This window comes from Nipponia nippon, unplaced genomic scaffold (assembly GCF_047370975.1).
Source record: "Nipponia nippon isolate SJK-2023a ecotype South Korea unplaced genomic scaffold, ASM4737097v1 scaffold_1, whole genome shotgun sequence".
Classification (NCBI taxonomy): Eukaryota; Metazoa; Chordata; class Aves; order Pelecaniformes; family Threskiornithidae; genus Nipponia; species Nipponia nippon.
Genome location: NW_028262290.1, coordinates 102,916,293 through 102,929,438, shown reverse-complemented (window position 1 = coordinate 102,929,438; position 13,146 = coordinate 102,916,293). Strand labels below are relative to the sequence as shown.

Sequence of the window (13,146 nt, the reverse complement as noted above, 5' to 3'; positions counted from 1 at the left end):
TTTTCTACTACCATCATTAATAATGAACCTAAGTCCTTCATAAACAATTAAACCTTCACAAGACCCCTCAGAAGTAAAAAAAAACCCATATGCTAAGGCATAAATTTTAAGACACTTTGTTTCCATTAATTTGGGTGCCAACCTTAGATGGCAGATCAAGAGGCCTCAAACATTAGCTACACTTCTAAACAAAATCAAATCATCTACCCTGGAAACAAAAACATGAATGGTTTTCAATTAAAATTCAAAATTACTAATTCAGAATTACTGACTGCAAATGTATACTCTTTGAGTGTAGTTTTCCCCATATATAAATTTGGGGAAAAGCAAACTCAAAACAAATTTACACAGTATTGAAATCTATAATTCATGAGCAGCATCTTTTTACACACAGTTACAGATCTTGGCTACTTAAGTTAAAAAACCTAACTGTGGACAATTTTAGGCATCGTCCATTTGACAGAACAGTTATAGAGAGAATAGTTTCTCCGTGCAATCAAACCCAAAACTACTGAGCATCAAAGAACATGACTATCTTTTCAGACTCTGGAAAGGAGCGCTCAGTCAGACTCCTTTGCCACCTCCTCAAACGTGATCTCTCCCCCACAACCTTCCAGCAGGCCCCTCACTGATGTAAGAAGCCTTCATAGTAGAAATGAACTTTACAAGTTAGGTGGAGACCCTTTTTTACTTTCTTCCCCTCCCTCCATACCCCTCCTCCTCTTGGCTCATACTTCCAGTTGTTCCAATTCCCTGTTTTAAATCCTAACTCCTTTTCAGAAATCATGCTCTCCCGATTCCTTATTCTCAGTCTTTTTGTGCAGAAGAATAACCACAGCCCTTTTTTCTACAGTCCTTTTGACTTTTCTTACATAGAGCAAAACCAGAATAATTTTCTGCACTTAAAAATGGCTTAAAGCCTGAACACAGCATCTAGATAATGTGAACTCCTTATAATATCTGAGACACATATGAAACATTACCAATATTTAGATCCCATTATTTTAAAATTACATGACTGTATAACTGATCTATACTTTCTTACTAAGATTTTGCCTGATAGAAGATTTTAAGCAAACTTTACCCACAGCATGGAGTATACATAGAACTAAAAAAATACAAAACCACCCTTACTTTTCAGCAGGACCCTATCCACAGTGAGGTGAACAGGGCACTTTACAACCTGAAGTCTTAATTAAAACAAAAAGGTCAGTGACTTTAGTGTGGTACAACGGACAGCACTACTGAAACAGCAAAATTTAAGTAAAAAAAATACTAAGGCGGATTAAAAAGGTATGAAGATATTGTGAGTAGCATGATGAAACCAATGGGAAGGCAGACAACACAGGAGAAAGAGATTAATAGCCTGGAAGACAAAGATTTTCAAAAGCCATTTATATTTCACATTGTAAAAATAAAGATACGTTTCCACAGAAAAGTTTTTGGATACATTATCAGCTTTGCTATTGCAACACTTACCTGAAGCAACAACAGTGCTTGCCCATAATGTATTTTCTATGCTTAGGCTTTCATGAACTGCTGGATCACTGTCTTCCTGTTAAAAATATGAACAGCTAATAAGTAAATCAACATCACAAATAGTCATAGGTAAGAACAATGCCAAACCATCTGAATAAGAATAACTTGCACAGGATGCAGACATCCTTGTATCAATCATTGTACAATAGTATTCATTGCACATACTTTATTTGTCTGTGCGCACACACAAAAATAACTTTCCAAAAAGTGAAATACTGCTTGAAGTTCATATTACTTAAACCCAATTATATTCAAAGAACTAAAGTCTATAGTGTTTTAAAAGGAACATATTCTTTTCCTCAGATGTATCAAATTGCAGAACAGTTTGCTATACCAATCAGTTAAAAGTGAGTTATCAACACTAACCACCAAAATTTAATACACTGTTCCCTATGACAATTTAAATCATCTATAATTCATACAAAAAGTTATGGTCATCATCATTTTGCAACCCAAGTGACATCATATCAACTTCAGGGAAGAATATTCAGACTTCTAAAAAGAAATGCACACTTGTGTTGTCTTACCACATGCAAGATACATATCCAATGGGAAATTGCTTCCATTATTTTAAACTTTCCTTTTTTTTCCTCCCCTCTCTCCTCCCAAACAATAATGGTCCACAGATTGCAAACAGACTTAATCTCTCATAATCAATTTGGAGCATGTACAGATTTGTTACTCATTAGCAGCTGTGAAATGTGCTGTTTACAACTAAAGGAAACTTTAGGAGGTAGGATAATCAAGTGTATTTGATCGAATTACAGATTGTGCTAAGCATTTTGCAGGAAAAGGGGGACCACTGATTTACCTAAGTACACAATAAATTCTACATAATGTCAATAATCAAAACCTATATCCATTTTTCATGAACCACAGGATGAGATGCTTAGAAATCTCTGTTCATAAAAATGAAAAGTCTCAAACTAAACAGATACATTTTTGTGTGTACTTCAAAAGATCCCTACGTAGCAAGAAAACTATAGCTCTTACTCTCTTAAGTGAAGCAAAATCATTGTTTAAAAGGCATAGAGAACCATTCTGTCAAAAACAAAGGGGAAGAGAGGAACGATATGGAATTAGCTATATGAAGAAAAGACTCATACTTTTGAATGAAGACTCATACAAGAAGTAAAAATTCTGTCAAGAATCATCAATGTTCTATCAGTTTAGCCTTTCGTTACGAAAAAGGGGAAATATTTTTTGATTCATACCTAAGGAATTAATATTGCAAGAATTATTTGCTATACTCCTAGCAACTAAAATACGTTAGGTTTGAGACAACAGCAACCACAAGCCTACTCTAATGGAGTAACGTGATATTATGTAGGAATTTTCAGTAGTTGGGGAATGCTACAAAGAGCAGAAGTGAATTCCAAGATATTGCTACATAACAGCAGAAGTACTTCGTATTGATAGGCCAAGGAATGTTCAGCTGTAGAGAACTAAAAATACATCTCTGAAGGTAAAACAGGATCAGCAGCTATAGCAATATTCAAAATAATTGGTAGTATTAGTAACACATGAAGTCTTGATCACTAAAAGATTAAATAACAAGAAGAGTATTCTGATCTAGCTCAAAAAAGTATCATTTGTGGCAATTATCAATCATTTTTGTAACACTCAGTAACTTATTTCCAAGATGAGTGCCTTTGATAGGGCTCATCCACAGCCTAAATTTTTGGATACTTTTTCCTAACTTCATAATGCTTAGATTCCTGGTTTGATTTACGATCGTTCCTCAGTTATTCAGGTTCTGTGATTATTTCGGCCTTCTGAAAGCCTAATTAAGCAATGTATAGACATATAAGTCTAAGTGGAAATTATCCAAGAATACTAGTTTTTCCAGAGGAAGATGCTAGTAATATAGTCAAAATACTAATTGCAGGTGTTTGGAGCATGGCAGTCAGTGGAGAGATTGCCATCTACACCTATAATGTTGAAATATGACCATGTCCAGTGGTAAGTTTCCACATGGAACTTATTTAGAGGTTTCAGAATCTGTTTCTACAAGGCTAGAAATAGGACATGAACTGGCCATATGCGAGTTGAAAACAGATACTGAATTTTTTCATTCCTATCACGGGCTTTTCAAGAATTGCTGAATCTAACAGGACAACTTTCCTGAAATTCTTTTATACTTTCATATAGACAATGCTGATTAGCTATTTGTGACAAGAGTGTAAGGCTGCCACTTTCAACCCAGTGGGCCTGGCACCAAACAGGATTCTTAATTTCACACAACTTGCCATCAGATGCACAGATTGTTCTCAGTCAGCAACACACATGCTAACCTTGATTACTTTTTATCATCCACAAACTATTCTGCATAGTTCAAACTGTTTCAACTTGCTTTATTTTTAAAATTGTATCTTCCATCATACACTGCAAAAAAAGGAAATCCTGCTCAAGTATTCTGAACAAGAAATTTGTGGAGTTTCTCACTGCATCACTAGGTCAACTGAAAACAATGTATAGGGTACAAGGAAAATGCTTTTCTTTATAAGAACTCACTACTGTACCTCAAAGAGCAAATCATGCTACAGGTTGTCAGAGCAGTGCCCAGCAGGCATATAATAGGAGGATGCATACTAACAGAGCTGACCACAAAGATCCCATATTTCAGTTGAACACTGCAACCTCATGGAAATGAATGGGTCAGTCTTTTACAGTCATCAACATAGAGTGATAGGACACAGATGTGAATATCATACTTGCGATGAATTCAGTCGCAACAAATGAAAAAGTTTGGGTTTTGCCCTCAAAAGTTCCATACAGAATACCTGTTGTCCACAGTGGGACTCCAAATAGCTCCCCCCAAACACTGAAAGAGATAATTTCCCATCTGCAACTTATTAAAACTGCAGTCACACTGAGGTTGTCGTTTTTGCATTATGTTGAATTCCAGCATGAAGAAAGAATTTGAATTTTGACTGGCGCATTGTGTTTTAACTAGCCATTAGCACAAATAGTGTACAGAATTAGAGATACAGAAAAGCTGTAGAATTCAAAGAAATATTCGCTGCTATATCTTTGCACACCTTTATAACTGTAACTTTAGATAAGACTAAAGTAAGACTTCAGAACAAAATAGCTATAGAAAAAATGCCTATGATTTAATAGTTGGGTAATACTGCAGATTAATATATCCTACAAAAAAGTGGACAGATGAAATTCCATACAGTGAAATGCAGAATGATGCACACAAAGGAAGAAAACATTCCAACTTCACAAAGTGAGGAGCTCTGAGCTGATCAAAACTACTCAGAAATTGTCAAAACTACTCAGAAAACACATTTTGGGATTATTACAAATCTACCAAAACACTAACTTAATAGTCAAGAACAGGCTAAGTGCTTAGAATTAATAGGAGAGAAAAAAAGAACAACAACAAATCATCCTACTACAAAGAAATCCATGGTTTGCCCTAGTCTTAAATATGTAGTTCTAAATCCCTCCTCCCCTCCCCTTAGTCCAAACAGAAAATAAGAAGAACTGGAAAATGTTCAAAAAGGGCAACAAGGGCAGTCAATGTAGCTTCCATGCTAGATATGAGTAAGTAAACCTGAACTCTAATGAGGAACATAGAATCATAGAATGCTTTGGGATGGAAGGGACCTTTAAAGGTCATCTAGTCCAACCCCCCTGCAATGGGCAGGGACATCTTCAACTATGACATCTTCAACATGACAGACATCTATGAAATGGGCACTTAGAAAGGGAGGATAGATACTGCTGTCTCTTACCAAAGAAGAAAGAAGTCATAAATAAAGACAATAAAATTAAAACAACTGGTAATTGCTCTTCATAAAAATATGTAATTAACCTGTACAACTTCCTCCTATTTGAATGCTAAAAGGTTACATAGGTTCAAGAAGGGACTGGGTAAGTTTAAAGAAGGAAAATTCACTGCACGTTACTTACAGAAACCAGCTCTGATTCAGGAAGTTCCCACATCACGAGCTGTTAAGAGAGAAGAATCTTCCGAGGAGGCATTACCATCTCCTTACTCTAGTCTCATTCTCTTTCCCAGCAGTCTGCTTCTGGCTATTGTCAGGAATAGGATACTAAGCTAGGAGATTTTTTTTTTTTTCTGCCTTAGTTTATTCTTCAGTTAGCAGATTTTAAGACAGTGACTTATGAACCTCTTCCATACTACAAGAAGATGATGTTTAAACAAGAGTTTAGATGTTTCACATTATTTTTATTTCTGCTTTCAGAGAGATGGTAGAGATAGATGAAGCATGGAAGGGACAAGGACTGCAAATCCTGAACAAGACAGGTCTGTGGTAAGGAGAAATGGTTCTGCAAATTTTGTGACGCTACTACAGCTAACAGAACAATATACGTTTTGGGGTAAATGAAATCCATCACTCATTCTAGTAGCAAAAATTTTACATACAAGGGCTTCTTTGTCCAGTTGATGAAGTTTCCACTTAAGGTCTGCTGGGTTGAATTTCTTTTAGCAGCTGCATGTTTATTGGTCTTTAAATTCTGAATTAAGTTCATTACCAGCATAGTGCAGTTCAGTATTGCATTCAAGCTTCATACTCAGGCTGAGTTTTTGAAGTCATGTGCAGTATTGATCATAGAGGTTTAAACCGTCTGCAGTTCCTATTCTAGGAAATTAGTCTGTAGCTCTTGCATGTGCAGAGACAAAGGAACAGATGATCAGTGAAATAAAAATTGAATATATCCTACTCTCAGTCCTGAATTCCTAATACTGCTGACCAAGGATCACGACAGATTTCAAGGAGCCATTCAAAAAAGTTTCAAAGCTACAATTTACTAGAATTTTTTTCAGATAATGACAGAGGCCTTTGAGACTAAATACCTAATCCTTGAATGAACCAGTGTACCACTTCCATTTGAACTTTTCTAGCCCTATTCCAACCTGACAGGATGCAGCACAACCATCCCCACCAACTTTTGCAGGAAAGTGGAAGAATACGCATTAGTTTAGTTGCATCACTGAAAGAGATTCCTTCCCCACCCCAATCCCACAGTTAATTATTCTCGCTATGTTCCTTTTACTGGTGCATGTATTTTGGACAGGGTCAGATTAGGTTCTGCACACGTTAGCTCCCTAGTCTGGCTGTCCGTATCGCTGTTAGTGACAGGATAAGGAAGGTGAGTAAAAAGAAGTTGCAAAACATAATACCATTCCCTTCAGTAGCAACATAAAATTAAGCCAGATTGAACACAACCATTGCTTCAAAACAGGTAATTCTCCAACAGCAAATATGAAGTAAAAAAATGACTCAACATTCTCTCTGCTAAAACCTAAGACTTATCCAAGAAATCATCTGTTAATTTAGCCCCAGGCCAGAGATTCTACTCAAATTAATACACAATTTTCAGTGCTCACATCTCAATATGTGTTTTTCCAAAGTATCAACAGCTACATGCAACAGGTTTTGCATCAAGGTAGTTTTTTAAAACATCTGACAGTGCTATATTGGAAAAAAATCATACCAAATAGTTCTGTACCATAGAAAAAAAAAGTTTATTACAGCAGATGAACTAAACTTAAAGGAATTCGTTCTCTGAGATTTCTACTGGAATAAAAATAATAATAATAAAAAAAACCCGATTTCGATATATTCCCAAAGTAAATGAAGAGACTGAGGTGACAGCACAGAGCTGCAATATAGGAGAAATTAAAGGAAAAGATTTGTAAGGGAATGGTGGAAGAAGGACCGAAATGTAAACAAAACCCAGCCAAGGTCAAAAGCAGAAGAGAGAATTTCCATGATTCTGCACAGAAGCTGTAAGCAAAAGGTAAATAATACTGGTCATGCCAGTACACACTGATGTAATGCTCTACAGTACTCTTTGGGCTCCAACTGGTAAAAGTTCGGTTAAGAAGCATGCTACCTTTTATTCTCTTTCTACAGATTTGTTTTTCTCATGCTTTTTCAGAACTGATGAAATAGCTTCCTAATTTATCAAGCCTACACAGGAGCATCAGACAGAAGAAAAACTGTAGTAGTTACATCTGTGTAAATCCCTGTTCTGTCCATCACTATTTCAAAATAAGCTCAGCCAAGACACGGATGATGCCCTGAGAACAAATAAAACAATCTCACACATTTTCACAGAACACTAATTTAGCTCATCTAGTCTTTCTTGGTAGGATGTCCAGAAGAGGGGAGAGGAGGAGAGAAATTAACTTATGCCATTATTTAAGGGCCAGACATGATCCTTCCTGCATGCCTACACAAGGGGACACACTCACTTCTATGCATTAACTGCATATAACGCAGCAAAATCCATGAAGGACAATGGAAAAATGACTTCATGTGAAGCTGGCAGACATCAATAAGAGTACAGCAGAGCTTTAACTCCTCCTGACATGGTTATGCAGGTGTACTGCAAATGGTATCTTCTGTCTGCTATCAGGTTTGCTGTGGATATATTTCTCACATAGAAGTACTTAAGAGAAGTTGTTCCCTCATAAAATCTCCAGAGCTGTGCACCTAAGTTTGTTTTGTTTTATGGTCATGCACTTTTTGAAATTATCTAAGTTTGTCTTCTACATTGTTAGTACTCTGTCTTCATAATGGGGAAAAAAAAAGAAAAGAAAAATCAATGTGCTATTACCCTGTCAACCTACCCTTGCAAGAATTCTTTGAACATCAATGCTTAAGTAGGAAAAATGTATGCATTAGCATCACTAAGCACACTGATTTTTTTTTACTTGAACATAAAATAGAAATTAGATGCAAAAACTGATTTAGTGTAAGAAGCAAGGGCTCACAGCAGAAGTAGAAACATAAATCAGTAAACAAGTGTCCTAAAGCAACATTTCACTGTGCAGAAGGTACACCGTTAACAAAAAAAAAAAATCTTCTAAAAATATCTACAGTGTGAGCCACTGTGAACCAAATCTGAGGGCACTGCCCTCAGATGCATGCACACACAAGTTCAGTTTAAACTGCCCTTCCTACTGAAGCAGTCAAAACAACACATATGTAAACATGAAAGCATAAAATATATCAGGGTTATTTACACATATCAGGGATGCTTGAATTATACAGCTCTTATTACATGTACAAACAGAACCCACAACAGGGAGGAAGTGTTTAGTGATGATTTCCCAATGGCTCAATTACACGTACCAGAACTGTTAAAAAGGCTCTGAGGACTTCAATTTATATTTAGAAAAGTATGCATTTAGCCAGTGGGACAGGAATAACATGAATTTTACAGCTGTTAATAGAAGTTTCATTTGGACAATTGGTCAATACAAGGTTTAAGTAAACATTGTTGCTTACAGCTTTAGAAGGTATGGGCAAATGACATTTACTTTGTAGGCAGCATGAACTATGTAACTGGTATAAATTGGTCTTGCAGAGCCAACAAATGCAATATCTCATTCATCAGTGTACTTAGAATTGTGAACTGGAATTCCAATTACTGAACAAAATCTATTACCAATTTGAGTCACTTGGGTAAAAAACCTTTCTCTCTACCTCCATAGTAGGAAATTCTCTCAAATTATTTTAGAAACAAACTATCAAGAGGAATGAGTCTACTAACACTGAGTTTAGCTAAAATAAACAAAACAATCACTATATCTGCTAATACAATACTACAAATCTGTAAACCAATTTAAAAAAAATTTTTTTACTACCTATTAGGAAGGACACCCTGCTTTAAAGGGTTAACTTTAGCAGGCCATCATTTAAAAATAACAGAAAAAAAAAATCACAGAAGTTATTGCAGTTATCATCATATTTGGTATTGAAAATAATTATAGCTGGAAAAAAAAGATTTAAGTAAAACCCCCATAAGTAGCTTTTAGTTTTATTTTACTTTTTGAGATAACAACTTTGGAAGTACTAGCTTTCCCTTGAACAGAAATGCTGTTAAACAAGGCACATTTTTATTGCACATAATCTAGCAGGTGCATTGTCTCAGACTACTGAACATATTCAACTTGCCACTTTTTACAGATATATGAAACAACACATTAGATGCCCGCAGACAATATATACTACTATACAAATGGTTTCACATAAAGAGATTATAATGATGTCAACAAATAGCCAATTCTTGGATTCTGCTTTTTTCAGATATTCTTTTTGTACTAGCTTTCTGGAATACATATTTACCAGGCTATCTTTTATATGAATTATTACCATGGCAGGAACATGGAAAAAAATACTGCTGTAAAGCTAAGGAATGATCTGATACAACCTTGACACTAAGTATAGGTTTCACTTACATTGAGAAATGGAAGAGAGAAGTAGAGCTGTATTTACATACACTACTTACCCGTGTGAAGGTACCCTCAAAACTGTGAATATCCAGCTGTGGCTTCTGAGCATAAACATAAGCATTGATTGAAAAGAGATCCTGGAAAACAGATTAATGTACTTACTATTATTTAAACTTAATCACATATTTTGAAGAACCTTTTAGTGGTAAAGATTCCAGTTTATGATGCCCACCATCCAACCCCAAGTTTTAAGTTAATGAACTAAGAAACAAGCTGTTTTTTCAGTACATCTTGCCATAAATGAACCAGATCCAAGATGATATTCTAAATGTGTTGATAGTTCAAACACTAAACTATTCTACATTTATAACAAGTTAGAAATTTCTATCTAATTTATTTTCTCTTAACAGCCCTATTTTAATTTATAATAGTATAATCTTAAAATATTTTCCACCTATTTGTTCTTTTAAAAATAAAGTGTTTTTTTTGTTTTGTTTTTAATGAAACTGGAAACAAAATACTTTTCCAGCAAAGAAAAGCCAGATGAATACAAGAGGAAACAATGAAATTGATTCAAGTTCTCTTAAATGCTCAAGCATATCTGCAGTCAACCCATGAGAAAACCCCATCAGCTTCAAGAAAGCCTAGATACATCAACAGGATTACTCACATGCTTAAAGTCAGGGATACGCTAAACTAGTCTGATAAAATTGTGTCTAACATACATGGTACTAGTACTGCTGACAGTAACAACCCATGAACATTCCTACCCTAAAACTAAGAAGACTAAGTGACTCTTGGACTAGCAGGCTCTATAAATAGAGAGTGCTACGGTATAAACAGGGGAAGGAAAAAAAAAAAATCTGATGATGGTTAGATCTTAAGAGCTATCCCAAGAGGCCCAGGGAGGATCACCTTAAAATTCTGAAACAATTATTTCATCAGGTAATTGTTCTGAAACATCCACCTCTCACAGAAAGACCACCACAGACTAATTGTTAAAAATCTGTTCACAAAGGACTTTCTTCTCATCAAAAAAGCAAACCTTTTGGTGCTTTTTAGACGGTCAGGACCAACAGCAGCTAAGAGATTTCAACATGAGTAGACCACTCATGCATGGATCCACAATCCAATTTCTACTCTGGAGAGAAGCAGATACTTGATACCAAATCCCAGTCAATCTAAGAATCGTAACCCCTGATGAAATGCAAGAGTGTCTACCTTCTCACTGTATGTAGTGCCTAACTTTTTCCATTATCTCTATCCTTTATTACTGGATGAATCTTGCAAAAGGCTCATCAGACATCTCTGGGGAGCAGACTACATGGCTACAATAGCACATTCTAACTAGCATGAACAGTGTATCTTCAAAAGCGGAATTAATTTTACAGCCTCTTTCATGGACGTATAACCACACCTTGGCTTAAATGTAGCTATGTTTAAAAGCATGCCATTATTTTTTGTTCATAATTTTGAATATAAGAAAAAACAACTACATTTCAATATTATATAATTTGAACATTACAAAAATTAAAGGCACAATTGTCCACCTGTCTTAAAATCTGTCCACTTGTCTTAAAATCTGATGCATTTGTATCCTTTCATTTCTGATAAAACAGCTACAGATTTTTAATACAATTTTTTCACTTGTCCAGATCAAAATGGATGTTTTTTTTAAAATCTACTGTACATTTATCAAACATGTTTGACTTTAGTTCAAAAGTGTGTAGCTCTATAAATAGTGAATTTGTATTTCTATCTATACGCTGCAGACAAGAAATCTCACTTCATACCTTGCAAAACCAGACTGTTTTTCATATGCTTTTTAAAACATGAATCAAATCCGAACATTAACTCTCACAAACTATTTTATCTTAAACCATTAGCTATTTATTGTAGTCTTTCACATGAAGTTCATTCATTGCACCCTTGTTCTTCCAACCTACTTTCATCAGGTTCACAAGAAATAATTCATATGAAACTAATACACATGTGGTGTCCTATATCTTCATCGTTCACTTCTTTCCAATCTGTTATCACCTACAATTTAGCTAATCTAGGCTATTATGTGCTTTATTATGCAAAGAAAAATAGAGAGTCTCTTAGTAGTGGATAGCACAGCAGAAAACCAATACTCACACATGCTCATATACACAATAAAAACCGCTAGTGAAATGCGTCAACCAAGAACTTCTCGCTTTTCAAAGAATGCCTTAGTGGGACGCAACATTAGAATAAAAGGAAGCAGAAATATCCACCTTTTTAAGTATATTGGTATTTATACAGTAATATATTTTCCTGGTTTCTAATCTTTCTGTTTTCTTCTACTGTGATATTCTTTCTTACATTTTAAATGTAAAAATTTCTACCACGTTCTTTGGTGTCTTTTCTTTTTATGTTTTAGTTCTCCTTTTGTATTTCTCATTCAATACCTAAACTTTCATGTTTTCCTTTTTTTCTTTTTTGAATTTCGACAAACTCACTTATCTTTCTGAAAAGCTGAGATCTGCAGATTCCCTACACATTTGTGGCATTTCTCTGGAACGCCACAAACTAGAATCACCAGAGTATTCCAAAAGTGCATGTTTTTTCCTAAAACTAAAAATCATAAGAAAAACCTATGCTCTGAAAGAAGTCCGGGGTGTTAGTTCCTTGGCATTTTATTCGTGAGTAGTAAAGACATTAAAGAGTATCACACATGCTCAGTACCTTTCTGAAGTATTTTTTCATTATTAGGGTAAAGAAAAGGGATAAGGACTTTTTTTCTGTAGCCCAATACTCTGTACTCCAAATGGACTTCATTCTCAGGCCAATAAAATACAGTAGCTAAAGTTTTATAATACAAGGAAAAGACAGACAAATCCAAAGAATGATACAACTATAGAACACAGATTACATATGAACTGCATTCAACAATAAAGGTTACTAGAAGAGTACAAAGATGTTCCTTCACCTAGTGCTGCCTTCCCAGTAGTAGAAGCCATGCATTTCTCATCTCAATGTCTTAAAAAGAAGTCGCGATGGTGAATTTAACAAGGAGACAACAAGATTTGTACACAACGCTACATGGAAATGTAACTTCTGCCCACTGAGCAAGAAAAATTTACCTGGTTAGGTTATGCCATTGCTTCCCCCTATATAAATGCAGGGAGAAGGGAAATTACCTTAAGCAAAGATTTAATTATATTTAAAAAAAAAAAAGACAGCTACTTTTTATTAATGATTTAACTAATGAGGGACTTGATCTTTGTGAAATTCAGCTTCAGTAAAGAATTATTTTCATACTGTAAGCATTGAACTGCTGGTTCACTGAAGCCAAATAGTTCTACTGATATGTTTAATGGAAACAGTATTCTACACCTAAGATTACGTTGCTTCTAGGA

The 13,146-nt window shown here is 35.2% G+C and overlaps 1 protein-coding gene across 16 annotated transcripts in view; it reads right to left on the bottom strand.

The window, feature by feature from the left end:
• The window catches only part of ATP9B (ATPase phospholipid transporting 9B), a 175,229-nt gene that overhangs the window by 87,842 nt on the left and 74,241 nt on the right, over positions 1 to 13,146 (bottom strand). For all 16 annotated transcript variants that reach the window (XR_015706407.1, XR_015706409.1, XR_015706405.1 and 13 more), the window contains 2 exons: positions 9,820 to 9,900; positions 1,480 to 1,555 (listed from right to left, as the gene is read on the bottom strand). Coding sequence is in view for 12 of the 16 variants with exons in the window: in XM_087765007.1 (XP_087621133.1) it covers positions 1,480 to 1,555; positions 9,820 to 9,900 (157 nt within the window). In the remaining 4 variants the exon portion in view is untranslated. The remainder of the gene's footprint in view (positions 1 to 1,479; positions 1,556 to 9,819; positions 9,901 to 13,146) is intronic.